The 13,994-nt window shown below is 34.2% G+C and overlaps 1 protein-coding gene across 3 annotated transcripts in view; it reads right to left on the bottom strand.

Annotated features, from left to right (window-relative positions):
- Dsb (scavenger receptor class B member debris buster) overlaps positions 1 to 13,994 on the bottom strand; it is a 42,085-nt gene that overhangs the window by 11,635 nt on the left and 16,456 nt on the right. For 2 of the 3 annotated variants that reach the window (XM_077406748.1, XM_077406743.1), the window contains exon 2: positions 12,894 to 13,818. The exons of the other annotated variant lie outside the window; for it this stretch is intronic. In XM_077406748.1, the coding sequence (XP_077262874.1) occupies positions 12,894 to 13,074 (181 nt within the window). In that variant the 5' untranslated portion in view covers positions 13,075 to 13,818. The remainder of the gene's footprint in view (positions 1 to 12,893; positions 13,819 to 13,994) is intronic. 3 annotated transcript variants of the gene reach the window in all.

Raw genomic sequence — 13,994 nt, 5'->3', positions numbered from 1 at the left:
ATACAGCAGATTGCATATACCTACTATTAGATACTATTAGAGCATAACGTGTGATTCTCGTAAACATAAAACCAGTAGCCGCAACGTAGCCTACATACTTATCTATCATTTATACACCATGGCCTTTCTTTAAGTATAATAGTATTGCATATATAATACAGATTCTCTCTTAAAATGGATAACGTTAAGTATCGCAACAGAATTCGAATCGAATAATCGTCGCGTAAGGATTCTATGAAGAGATACTTATAAGCATATAAAGCAATTTACATACGTTACTTTCCAATTGCGCGTTGCTAAATGCCGAGAATACCAAACTGAAACGGAACATTACGTTACATTTTGTTTAGATTTCAGTCGATAAATTGTCGTCGACATTAAAATTTATTCGGCGAAATAAGATTAAATTATAGAAAGTAACTAATAAATAATAGTAATTATAGTAAGCAGCAATAATAGTTGTTCAAAACAAGACTAATAAGTTGCATAAATAAAAACGAAATTTTGCTCCAAAAATCACAATCAATGTCTCGAAAATAACACTTAATTCGTATAATTGTCTACTTGCACTTTCCTTCCTAGCAACATTCGCTTTTGCTTCATTTGCTTATTAAAGTCTATTTTCATTAGATATGAAACGATACGGATTTACACGTCCAATAAGACCGCGCAAGGCTTTCCGGGATATTTTTGCGCAATCTTACTAATACCATAATAAAAAAAAAGAAATGGAATCATTGCATGCTACATGCATTTCACATGCACACTTGACATCGAACTCTCCCCGTAATTCTTAAGTGCGCTCGGAAATAATTCCTTTTGCTTGCCTATCATGCATGACGCGATAGAATATCATATCATTCGTGTCCCAACATTTTGCGTATAAAAGAGAGAGAGTAGAATTGTAAAAACAGCACTACGAAGGATTGTTCGACGCACCTTTTATGATTCACATGTTATTGATGAAAATGCGGTTTGGCTCCTTTTCTTCTTAGCTAATTTTTTAAAATAAAGGTATCTCTTAAAATACATTTTTATTTGCAAGAAGAATGTTTATACTATTTTTTTTTTGTATTTTTTATATACTATAAGCTATATAAAATTTTAGTGCTAATTGAGAATTAGCTGTGGACAATGTTTCATATATATTTCATATATTGTGTATATATATATATATATAATATATATATTTATTTATTTATTTATTTAATATTAGATTCTAATAAATATTAGAAATTTGAAAAAAGAAATATTTCACAATAATTTGACAGTATACATGAAATATTTGTTTCGATCAATAAAACTCTCATAATCTATACATATTAACATGGCAGGAATTTATCAATAGTTAATTACAGTGCTATTGAGTGGAAATATTGTTTTCGACCGAATCTTTTTTGACCGATTACAGTCTGATGACTTTGGATTCTTCGCTAGTTTATGAGTTTAGCCAGCTCAAACAATGAATAAAAATTAATGGATATGTTATTCTCAGTGTATATAAGATAAATTAAAATATGAGGATACACCCACCCAAAGATCACATAATCCACAAATTTATGGATTCGCTGTGATTTATGGATTCATGATACCGGATACATATTGTTCAGCTAATTAAATAAATGCTTCGATTTGTGGAAGGCGGATCCGTCTAGTTTTATAATGAACACGCCACTTAGTATGACAGCGTTTGAAATGTATAATTAATTAATAGAGTTTGAAATGTAAATAAACTCGATTTGGTGTCCTATCGTACATATATAACGTAAAAAATCTATTTATTTATTGGCAAGTAAAGAAATTTGGGCAAACGGAATGGAAATTGACAATTATTATAAATATTTATGATACAACTAGCTTGATACTCGTGCTTCGCTATGATATATGTAACTATAATACTTTAAATAAAAAATCAAGTCGATATCTCATCGAAGATGTTGAGGAATGTTAAGAGATATATTAAAAGGATTTCGTGAAACATATTTTACCTCTTTTCACCCCCTTGGGGTCGAACTTCTAAAAATCCCTTCTTATCGTTAGTGAGTGCTTACGTCATGGAAGAAATATACTTCCCGAATTTCATGTTTTTAGGCTTAGGGGTTTGGACTGAGCATTGATGAGTCAGTCAATCAGTCAGTCAGTCAGGACATTTGTTTTTATACAATATAGATTTATCAATATTGCATGTATAATAATACACATGATCTAAAACCAAAACGCTCTTCCGAATCTTCCGATCATAGATGGTGTATATCAAGATGAATTGATACGTATGATTTAAAAAATCCTGAAGACAAATCATCTGACATCAAAAAATAAGATATAAATTATTCAATATTCAGAACCTTGTTATGGCAATTACGCGGTGTATCAGATCATCTAGGATATATCAAACATACTGACGTAGGAATGGCTACAGAAAAATAAAACCGCAATAAAAAATAAAGCAGTATAATAGCAGAGATATAAAAGCAATTTTTCATCATTATCACGGTTTTAACTGCTTGACCTTTACGATTCTCTTTAGAAGTCAATATTTTAACCGTAAGATGACCGATTCGTCACAATATGAAGAGAAGAAAAAGGGGAAACCAGACACAAATATTTCGTTTCGCTCAATTGGGTGATAAAACAGAGTCGCGTATTCTGCGCGAAACGCAATCTCATTCGTACATACAATCGTACCTTTCACATTTTTCTCTAATGATACCCCAATCCGGATTATCTCGACCTTCGGTTTTGATCCCGTTCAAGAATATCACGGAATGATCGTGTGTATTTCTTTTTTTAAATCTCCCCAATCATTAGAATGGCCAATGTATCGGACATTATGCTCTTTACGACATCCGGTCCAGCTGTATCTGTTATGTGCCGACTACGCGGTCACGCAAGTGATATATCTAGATGCATTTGCAAGGCCTTTTTAAGGTCCGTGATAGGGGATGCACAATTTTCAAATTTACTTAAGTGAACAAATAGATAAGACGCTTAGCAAAAAATGTATTTCGTTCTGAATTAATTTGCACTCGGTATTGAGAAGATGGAATATATAAAATACATTTGTACATTATGTTTCCATGTGCGTCGTTGTCTCGAGAAGACACTTAATCGTCAACAATAACAAAAAAATATAAAAAGAACAGCTTGACAAGCATCATGAGACAGCAATCAGAGTTTTAATTACTTGATTACTTGCGTTTTATCACAAACTATCGACTTCGCTCTCTTCTCAGAAACGCTCTTGTTTTTATCCGTTGTTATTCGCCAGTGACTTTATGCTAACGAACTTTTTGCCGATATGAGGAAGCAACCGTGGCAGTAATTCTAGGATCAAGTATGCGATTTGTGGTTTTTGTCGCGTGCAGGCCAAGGAAACTAATCCCATTTAAATTGATTTACTATAAATTATAATTGCCTTCCTCATTAACATTTGTCGCGTGACGTCTCGATTCACTGGTAATCGTAGTATTACAGTCATGCATACGTGCCTCAGGATATTTTTTCTCTTCATTCTTTTTTTTTACAAATTTTGGAATAGTTAGTCAATTAATTTTAGATGCTCAGCAAGAATTACAAAAGTTTTTCATTTCTTTAACGCTCTTGGAAATTTCATGTTTCGAATTACACACTATGTAATAATAATTACAAGCTTGTAGTATGTGCATGTCGGCACAATATCGTGCGTAAAATGCACAAAACTTTTTTAAATTTCTCACGAAATGAGAGAAAAGAAAGGTTTATAGAATAGCAAATCCAAATAAATTAGTTTTTTTTTTTAATATAACGCAAATAAAATTAGATTAAATATATAGTTATTGAAATATTATTTACCGCACATATAAAAATTTTGAGGACATATGAAGCTCAGAAGAAATCCAACAGCGGCTTATTACGCAAGAAGTATAACTAGAACTTTTGTAAGGCAAAGTCAATAGAAGACATTTTGTGTATATACAGATTATAATTTTATTAATCTAAATAAAAAATTTTCAAAGAAATTAAATATTTGTGTATATTTGTTTTTATTCCATTTCTTTTATCTCTCTGCAATAAAATATTTAAAAAATTATATTTTTTGCGAATATATATATAAATATTAATATTATGTGCGTAAAGACCAGAAATTACTACCTTTTTACGTAACAATTATTTGGTTTTTAACTCTTTAAGATAATAAATTTCTTTATCTCGTAATTATATTACCATTTATAATTACATCATTCTTTGTAATACATCATTCAAACAGCCATAATCTTCATTTCAAGATTTTAGACTTTTTTTTAGACTTAGAAGTTTTTTAGAGAATCTTAGACTTGACATCTCTATAAATCTCTAATAGCCAGATTTAAAGGTCTTTAAATTCTGTATTGGTCAAATATGGGAATATCGATTGCGGGGATTTCCGTTAAGTATAATGGGCTGGCGCGTCGTCCTTACGATGTCACTGTTGTTAATGATTGCGCACCAAAAAAGCATGACGTAATGGCCGCTTATTTTCAGAGTAGCTCTTCACTTTATTATCTCATGGTTCTGATTGCCTCACGATTACTTACGTTGTATATAACTGCACGTCATAAGGATGACGCGAGGACAGTCATGGTGTCGATTGTCGATTTGAGAAGTATGCGTTTACGTGTCGAGAGAGTGGGCCAGTATCTACTGGTAATGGACCACGAGCAGGGTCGGTTTCACTATATTTATATCCTTGGACTTTAAACCTAATCATCAATCATTATATGTACATATTGTAGGTAATATTATTTTAGAGTGTATCCGAATTTCTCTCCAGTCTTTTATGTAAGGTATGCCTTACATCGAGCCTTACATGAGTGCTCAATCATATTATTAGTGTAGAATCGAGCAATTTTCTTACAACATAAAAATCAGAAAAGACGAGATTATAAGGTATGTTTTAAGAATAAATATTGCGTCGATCGTGTCTGTGCTATATTATTCTATTATATGCAATTTCTTTTTTCTTTTCTTACACATTGACGTTCTCTTTCTTCAGTTTCCTACACACATTCCGGTAATCTGATAGTCTTAATTGGTTTCTGCTGTTTCAACAAAAACACGGTGTCACGAACAAAAAGCAAACGTGTTGGTCGACCACTCTCGGGCTCGATCAAGATTAGAATCGAACAATTTATAATAATTTTATTCCGTCTGGCGAGGAAATCGCCTTTTTCGATCGGCAGGGTCTGAAGCCGGCCCTGGCCGTGGGTGAAAGTGATCTCAAAATCGTCGAAGTGACCAGAGCCGGACCAGCCCCTTCGCGTCGTGTCCGGCAATGTGTGTTCGCACCGGTTATGCCTCCATGAATAATATTTGCCCCATCGTTTTGCAATGGCCGCGTACGAGACACACGATGATACGGTGTATGTATATGTACACCGGGCGACTGCGGTTTTGTAACCCTGACTGCATTCCGAGGAAAGGAATTGTCTCAATCAAATTGAACGTAAAGCCACACAAATTGCAAACCTTTTCGCAATGAAAATACACACGTATAACTGAAAATATACACGCGTTCCTTTTTTACCGCGTGAACGCACAATCTCGTAAATCTGCTGTTAATTCAGTAGTAAAAACCATGAAGCGGAAGATCCAAAGCTTTTAAGGTCAAAGTAATCTACAATCTAGGTGCTATAAAGTAAACTATGATGAAGATGCTAAGTAAGTATGATATCCTCGTTGGCGTAATGTGTTAATCCGTTATTTTGACTGTCATATATGAACTCGGCGGGACACGGGATTGTTCTGCAGAATTTTTTAATACAAAAACGACAGCTTGTGCAATCGCACGATATTGCGCAAAACGATTGGCTCTGTATGCAGTTTCCGGCTGGTTTCTTATAGCATGTGGATTTCTTAATCCTAAACAACATTTTTCACAAGATATAAGTCATTCAACGTCACGGTCAACTATCACCCATCCAGCGCCATAAACGCCTACTTCGTTTGCGTAAAAACCTTGCCGATCAAATCGTCCTTGCCGTGTTTGACTACAATTGACACCAATTTTTTCATGTTCGCCAAAAATTGAAATGTTACTGTTTTCTGCAAATATTTGTTATTTTTAAATAATAATCGATTTAATAACATTTTAATTTTGTACGTATATAATGTTTAATAAATATTTTATATAACTTAAGATGTCGAACTTCTTTCAAGTTGCATGATTATTCACTATATTTAGCATCAACAGACGACAATGACTTGCTATCTTCTAACAAGATTGCATCGAGAGATTGTCTCGCTATGGCAATGATTCGAGAAGTTTTTGACGCACTCTTCCTTTTAGATCGTTCAACATTGAAATAAAGAACCAACGCTAAACAAACATGCATCACGGAGCTCACCTCGATCGTCGGGGTGTTGTCGACGTTGTCGTCACAACTTCGTCAAACTTCGTCAAGCAAAAGTGACGGAACTCGCCTATTTGCTCGCGCGGGAATTTCCCTCATATCGTTATGCGAAATCACAGTAAGGACGTGAGATTATTTCCTAGTCGTTCATGATAAATAGATCTTGCAAATTAGCATGAAATTGAGTATTAATAGAAAAAAAAATCCCAGTAATCTCAGATTCTATAGAGTTTGAATTATATGTTTATAATTTAATTTATTTAGCCTCGAAAGATTTGTATCTCGGTGTATAATCTCCCAATTAGTCATATTCTTTAAATCGTACATACGTCGATTGTTAATTTCATTTTTTTAAACATTATATTTGAAAATTAATTAATACAATCCGAGCCGAAACTTATTTGCATACAAAGTACAAGAATCGATGAGTCGGACTTGGCTTAGGACACTAATAGACAAATAAAAAAAAACCAACCGATCTTGACCGTGTGAGTAAAGGCACGTCTCTTTTTCTGCGACCTTCGATCTTTCATCGTTGGATTCAGTTCGAACCTTCGTGACTTTTCGAGTGAGTACAATGCCCTGACGAAATTGCCGACCTTGAGACTGCCGTATAATCAACGGAGCAGAAATATCCTATTTCATATGGAAAGCCTATCAATATGAGAAAGCATAATTATGTGAAAGGAATTAGAAAGCTGAAATGGGATTTTTGTTCAGTAACAAAATTTTATAATTATTGGATCGCGTTTCGCTAAGGAAGAGAAGACTGTACAGGAATGTACAAAAAAATTGGCACGCATTGGAAGACATTCTCTTAATGTTTTTGAGTCAACGTTGATGCGCGCTCACTACATTAATGACAAAGCACAAAATTAATTTAACTCTGTAGTTCTATGGCAGTGGTAGATGGCTGGATGTTCTGCTAAATGTAGTTAAATGGCTCGGTTACCTCATTTCGTAGGAAACGTCTATAGTATAATAGTGATCGTACGATATCATCGTGGTCATACGGGAAGGAAATACTGGTAAAGCATGCTCCTTTAAGTGGTTCATTTGTAGAAAACAGTGTAGAAAGCATCCGATATCACAATCTCAGAGACTTGCTACTCGCTTTCTTGTGTTAAATTTAAAAAAGCTTATTCAGTACAATACAATACGACAACATAATACAATACTATTATATTGCATGTTTTAATTAAATTTGAATATCTATTAAACCCCTATTAAATTTTAAAATTTCAACAAACAAATATTTAAAGGAACATAAATTTCAAGTATTTTCATAAAACGCAAAATAGAGAAAGAGAATATAAAATGATTGCAAAATAAATATGTTCATATATATATATATATATATACAATTGCAATTGCCTTCTGTTTCCAATCTTATAATAACGCATTTCCGGCGCATGAGGAATAAACCAGTTACTATATAATTAAAAGTTTATATCCTTGATCTTATTTCTATCTGAATGGCCGTCACACAAATAATTCTATTATTAACATAAAATAGATTGTTGTTCACACATTCTGTATTATTCTCATTTTATATAATCTTACATATGCAATGGCTTAATTCGACTTGCGACCTTCTTGCTTATACTAACTTTCGTTACAAAGATTGATGTAATTTAGCTGATGTAAGTGTGTTAATAACTTCCGCCATACGAGAAAATAGCGTGATTTTCTATAATAATAGAGCCATGACCCATCATAATCTAAGTTTGAACTTGATATTCACATCATTTTTTTCACTTTCTCATGCCAAGTATAGATATACTGAGGCATCTGAACAAATCGCTAATGCACACAAACATTTTTCTGAAATAATCAGAAAATAATCTTAATGTTTTTTTCTTTTTTTAAAGAATAAACTCGCCGTCGATTATTTCTTATCCACGAGGTACTATTTCATACCACGATTAATTGCTAGCGTTGAGTGATTAGTTCACCGATTTACTCGTCTAGAATTTACTTCACGAAATTTTCAATTTTTCCTCGCTTAAATATAATGCATTTCTTAAAAATCAGCTTTGATGATTAAAAACAAAATATCTCGGAGATCTTGTGCGCGGAATGCTGTTTATCATACAAAACGGCACCGGTTATTCCGACTTTCATCGAAGCGGAAGCAGATATAGAATGAATTGAACGGAATATGATGTCAAGTGCTACATATTCGTGTGACCTCTATAAAAAGAAATGAAGAGACGGATGACACCACGCGGTTTCTTCACGCGACGCAACGCGGGCAAGCACGCGATGCGGTAATGGGATATGCGCTGCCTTGCCTGCAATCACCAATCTGTATATCATAGCTCCATTTAATGACATGGCCCCGGCGCGCATTGCAGGACGAGAGTATTAGAAAGTTGATAGCCGCAACGGCCACGCGGATCTATGAATGTGGCATAGTAATGTCAATGCGCCCCGTTACGGTGCATGACGATAATATATAAATGATTTGCGAAGTGCTCACGACGGTGCATTGAACGATTTATCATAGTTCTTCAATCAGAAACTTATTCACCTTTCGTCTTCGTATAGTACAGTACGCTCGAAAGGCCCGTGCAATCCCGGCACTTTACCTCGCGCGGTGTTTCGGCGATGAGTATTATATTTATGCCTCTTTGATCACACGGTATAATGAGCAAATGGATAGCTGTACAAAGATTTCGCAGGCGATATTGCCCATTTGATCTATTAAAAAACCATTAACGGCACGCAACCGGTTATTCTTCTTTTTCTATTTATTTTTTTACTTATTTTTTCCTCGATTAATCTATCACTTGAGCGAAGTGATTGCATAATTTACAATATCCGAATAGAGACCTGGGTAGGTTAATTCAGACTGGCTTTAATCAGATTTAATATAGATATCACGCTACCTCATTATTAACTTCGACCAAATAAGATTTTAAACGAGAATAATCTATCCTGGTGGCAGAGAAAATCGCCTATTATGGAAAAGAAATCAAAAGAAGATTTTGGAAATAATAATAAATTTTGAGTTACGTAAGAACGTGCATATCTCGTGATGCAAAGCGCGAGTGAAAATTATGCTACACATGTCCGTTCATGCTATACGCACAGCGAAAATAAGACGAGCAGAAACTCGTCTCTCTTACGGAACCTAACGGGATCGCGGAATGAAGGATGTACCAGACACAGGATGAGAACGTTCGAAAGAGGCGTTATAAAAGGAACAGCATGGAAAGAGCATAGAATGCAATTTTCTTCCTCTCCTTTCACTTCAAGAATTTTAAAAAATGTTTTAACAACTTTAAAATTATATTTACAAGGTTCAAAATACATTCGAAATAGATTCATAATATGTCCAAAGATGAGCAATTAAAATTGTACACAAAAATGTACAGAGAGCTTGATTGTAAGAAAGAGGCCTTTTCTACTTGTTATAGGTTTAGAAATTTCAACGCCGGATAGAATATTGCTGGAGAGTTTAATGCTGGATGGCGCTGCGTTTTATGTTTCCTTTATTTTTCTCCCATATTTTAAATGGAATTAAAAGAGGACTTTTTTAGTAACAGATATTCCTGCATGTTAATAATATATATATATATATATATATATATATATATGTGTGTGCGTATAAATTATTATTATATAGTGTTATATACACTTTCTTAAGAAATTTCCTAAATTACAATATACATACATAGAAAATTCCGTTTCTATGATTTCTTAAAATAACAAGTTTTTACAAAAGCATGTTAAGATAAACTAAGGGGCGACAGTAAAGCTAATCGAACTGATGCGTATATAACTGTGCTGTGCAACCTGTCCTCTATCACTCGTTCCTCGTTCCACTGACCCACTGCACTTCGGCCTCTGTTATGTTGTACATGGTATTTAACTTAGTGCACAAGTATATACAGGATATTTCACCGCTATCAGCTTTCTTATAGAATTATTTGACGATAATGTACATTGATTTTTTTCGTGGAGAAAAAAGAATTAATAAGAATTTTACCAAAGATTTTATATGACAAAAGATTGTCAATATCTTGGTCATTAAAACTTTCGTCGTCAGTTAAAGGCAATTTTTAATAGATCTTAATCGATTCGTTATTAATTATGCTGTATTATTAATCTTTTGACTCTCATAAATTCAGTATGGATATTATCGTTACAGAACTCATGTTTGTTAAAAGGCAAATATTGATGTTGATTTGTTGTCTTAAAATACCCGCGGCGTGTACCCATTATCCAGGGCATCATTTTCTGGTGTTTAAAGCATTAAAATATTTAAAGTTATTTTTAGAAGTTTAACATTCATATTCATAAGATACACACAGGATGTATGCGGAATAACGAACATGTATTCTGATGTCCAACGTTTAGCCGATCTAATAACGGTGTTTTATTAATTTATAATCGTGTAATTACTACTCTTGACGAAATACTGAAATTTAATTAGCAATACTATGGGCACGCCTTGACAAACTACGAAGTTAAAGTTGTAAATTGCAATGATTAGAATCATGCTTCTAGGAGTTCAATCTTGCCGTTATTTGATATTATTTGGCATTAAGATTTCTGAAAAAATGTGAAAGGTATTCATTATCTAGTAATAGAGATATATTATCACACTTCATGTTTTACGAAAGTAAAAGTAATATAGTGAAATTAAAATGTGTTAAATATATTTAAAGCTCCAGGAAATGTTGCCACATATATTATCTACACATCTCTTTTTATCAATCTACAAGAGGAGAAAATGTCTAATTAAATTTTTATGAAGAAAAAGTAAAAGTAAGTTAAAGGATCTAAATATTTTCATTGAAATAAGCAGCAATAATTGAAAGACATTGCGTACTACCCTTCCAGTACTATTTTGAAATTTCCAGTGATTGCATATAGCCTACAATGTTGAGCAATCGTAAGTCAGAATAAGATCTAATATGATAAGAGATGTTTCAAACTTTCTCCAAACTCAATTTTTTAGAAAATTTAAGATAATTTACAAAATCTTTTATATTGCGTTACTCATTTTATAATTAAAGACACGTTAACAAAGACATTCCAACAACTTTTTTGAGTTGAAAGAAAAAATCTGGACTCTGAAATAAACACTCGTTATAAGATTCATCGTAAACGTTCGAACGTCAGAAACAGATTAATCAATATCTAGAATATGACGCGATAATAATAAAAAGTTTAATGAGATTACGTGCAAAAAAACGAGGCACTTAATCAGACACTTTTTATTGCCGCGGCTTCACAAGGATTGAACGTGGAACATGGCAAGAGCTATCGCCTGCGCGCTATACAGCACGAATCACCGCGAATCTAACGATCAGCAAACTAACTCTCTCTCTGGTTTAGTTTGTCAAGATAACAAGAATATTTCGACTATGTAACGAGAATTGGCTGGTCGACCTTGTACGCAACTTTAATTATGCATGCTCTTTAAATGGTGAGAGTTGCGGTTTGATACGCGGCGACTCTCACTTTGATACCTGTTATTCGTGAACGATAATCGTTGATACAAGGTGATCGCATTGCTTTTCATCAGAAGGAAGAAAACATATTGTTTCAATATGCGCGCATTAATAAATTGACATTAAAACTTTTTGTCTTTCGTGCTAAAATATTCAATATCAAAGAATTAAATAAAAACAAAAAATTATATGAATTAATGTTTTTTTTTTACTTTTTAAAAATTCTATTATTAGAAAGTTTATAGTTAAATGCAATTAACATATAATTTTTATAATAATTTGCATTCTCATTTTATATACATGTATATAATATTAAAAGTAATTGAAATTTAACTTATATATTTAAAATATCAGTGGACAGAAAAATAGCTGCATAATCGATTTTCAACAAAAATTTGTGAATAAATTATCTGTTATTATAGTAAATCAACACACTTAGCGACATATAATTTTAATATACTTTATGAAAATGAGAAAAGTAACAAATGAATTTAAATAAATTCAAATATCTTCAAAGCACCCGGTATATTATACTTCAATGATTCTCACCGTGAAGAAACTGTTTGTCACATATCTACACCGTATTCCTCTGACGATCAACGTGACTTGCGCATTCAAGCGATACATTATTAGCAGAATAACCTCATAAAGATCAATTAACGCTAAATCGACTACCTTTTCAGATAATAACTAATTAAGGAAAGTGTCGACTGAACAATGGCAATTTAATACTCATGCTGTAATATTGTTCCGGTCTGGTTGCCAGCACGAGTCCGCAAGCATCTAATAACGTATTATCATTAGACGCGGTAGAAAATTGCAGCCAAGAATCGCGGTTTAGAACGGATTAATCGGATTACGCAAGAATAAACCTTGTCGTTTGCTCAACATTTACGTTTCAAGATTAAGTTCAAATAATTAATACTTCAGATGCATTAAATGAGCATTATATAAAGATAGAAATAGAAAAGATGTAGAAATTCCCGAGCGCAACAAGGTTCCGCTTTAAATGTAAAACTTATTACAGCATTTTTGTTGTTGTTGAATAAAAGTTACTCACCATGCCTAAGCTTTCCCTTCCTGGAGATTAGCAGGGATAGCGGCTTCGGCACCTTTTCGGTACAAATATTGTCACTGTCGTCATTTCTCACACCGAAAAGGGCGTTTCTGCCGACTTTCATGTACTGCCTGCCGATCGCCTTCGGGGACCTCGTCCCGAACAGAGATGCAATGAACTTCATCTTCGTTGTACGATTTAAACTCACGTTGTAAAGGAAAATAATCTCCTTTCGTTGGTCGATAAAACAAGCGATTTCACTCAATTGTAACGCTAATAAGACACCAACTGATCCGAATCAATCACATTACTTTAGCCGTGAACTATACGTTTCTTTATAAATAATGTTTGTCGAGCAAGTTCTTTGTTTCGATCGCACTTTTATTCGCACTGGAGTGCTCGATAGTGTTCGAACGGTCAATTACCGACGAACTGATGGACGAGACCGTCCGATCATCAGCCGAATGAAAGTGGAATAAAAGAAGATTATTATAGATAATCCGCTAGACACCGACTAACCAACTATATGTTTTAATTGGCGGCTGTAAGCACGTTGACCCAGAAGGAGTGTTGCGTATGCGGCAGATCATCATCAGCATCGTTATCATCATCATCATCATCATAATAATTATCATCTACCGTCACTGCACTGGGCATTGTTCTCACGGTGAGCGCGCATCTGCGTCATCATTATCGTCGTCGTTATCATCAGGCTACTGCTTCGTCCTCCTGTCCTCCGCCGCCGCCGTCGTCGTCGTCGTCGTGTCGATAGCGGTTTCGACAGGTACCACCACACCACGTGTTCCTTACGTTCGTATTACGCACTGCACTTTCACACCTGGTCCAGGTCCAGGTAAGACGCACGTTCCCCCAGCTTCACTTTCACTCCTCGCAGTCCCGCCGTTGGACACTCATTCTTGGGTTTTGCCTGAAATGCAAAACGAAATCGAATTTAAAAAGGGAAAGGAAAAGGCGAAAAAGAAGACTGGTCGGACCGATCGCGAAGGAAAAGTACGACGAGAAGCAAGTCAGCGTTGCGTTTTTCGATGACTCGTCGGACATCACGCATTACGCAAATGCGAAGTATGCATTTATGCAAAAATT

Source organism: Temnothorax americanus, unplaced genomic scaffold, assembly GCF_048541705.1.
Source record: "Temnothorax americanus isolate GAGA-0224 unplaced genomic scaffold, ASM4854170v1 Scaffold1, whole genome shotgun sequence".
Classification (NCBI taxonomy): Eukaryota; Metazoa; Arthropoda; class Insecta; order Hymenoptera; family Formicidae; genus Temnothorax; species Temnothorax americanus.
The sequence above is the reverse complement of the archived record's forward strand: the minus strand, read 5'-3'. Positions and strand labels throughout refer to the sequence as shown.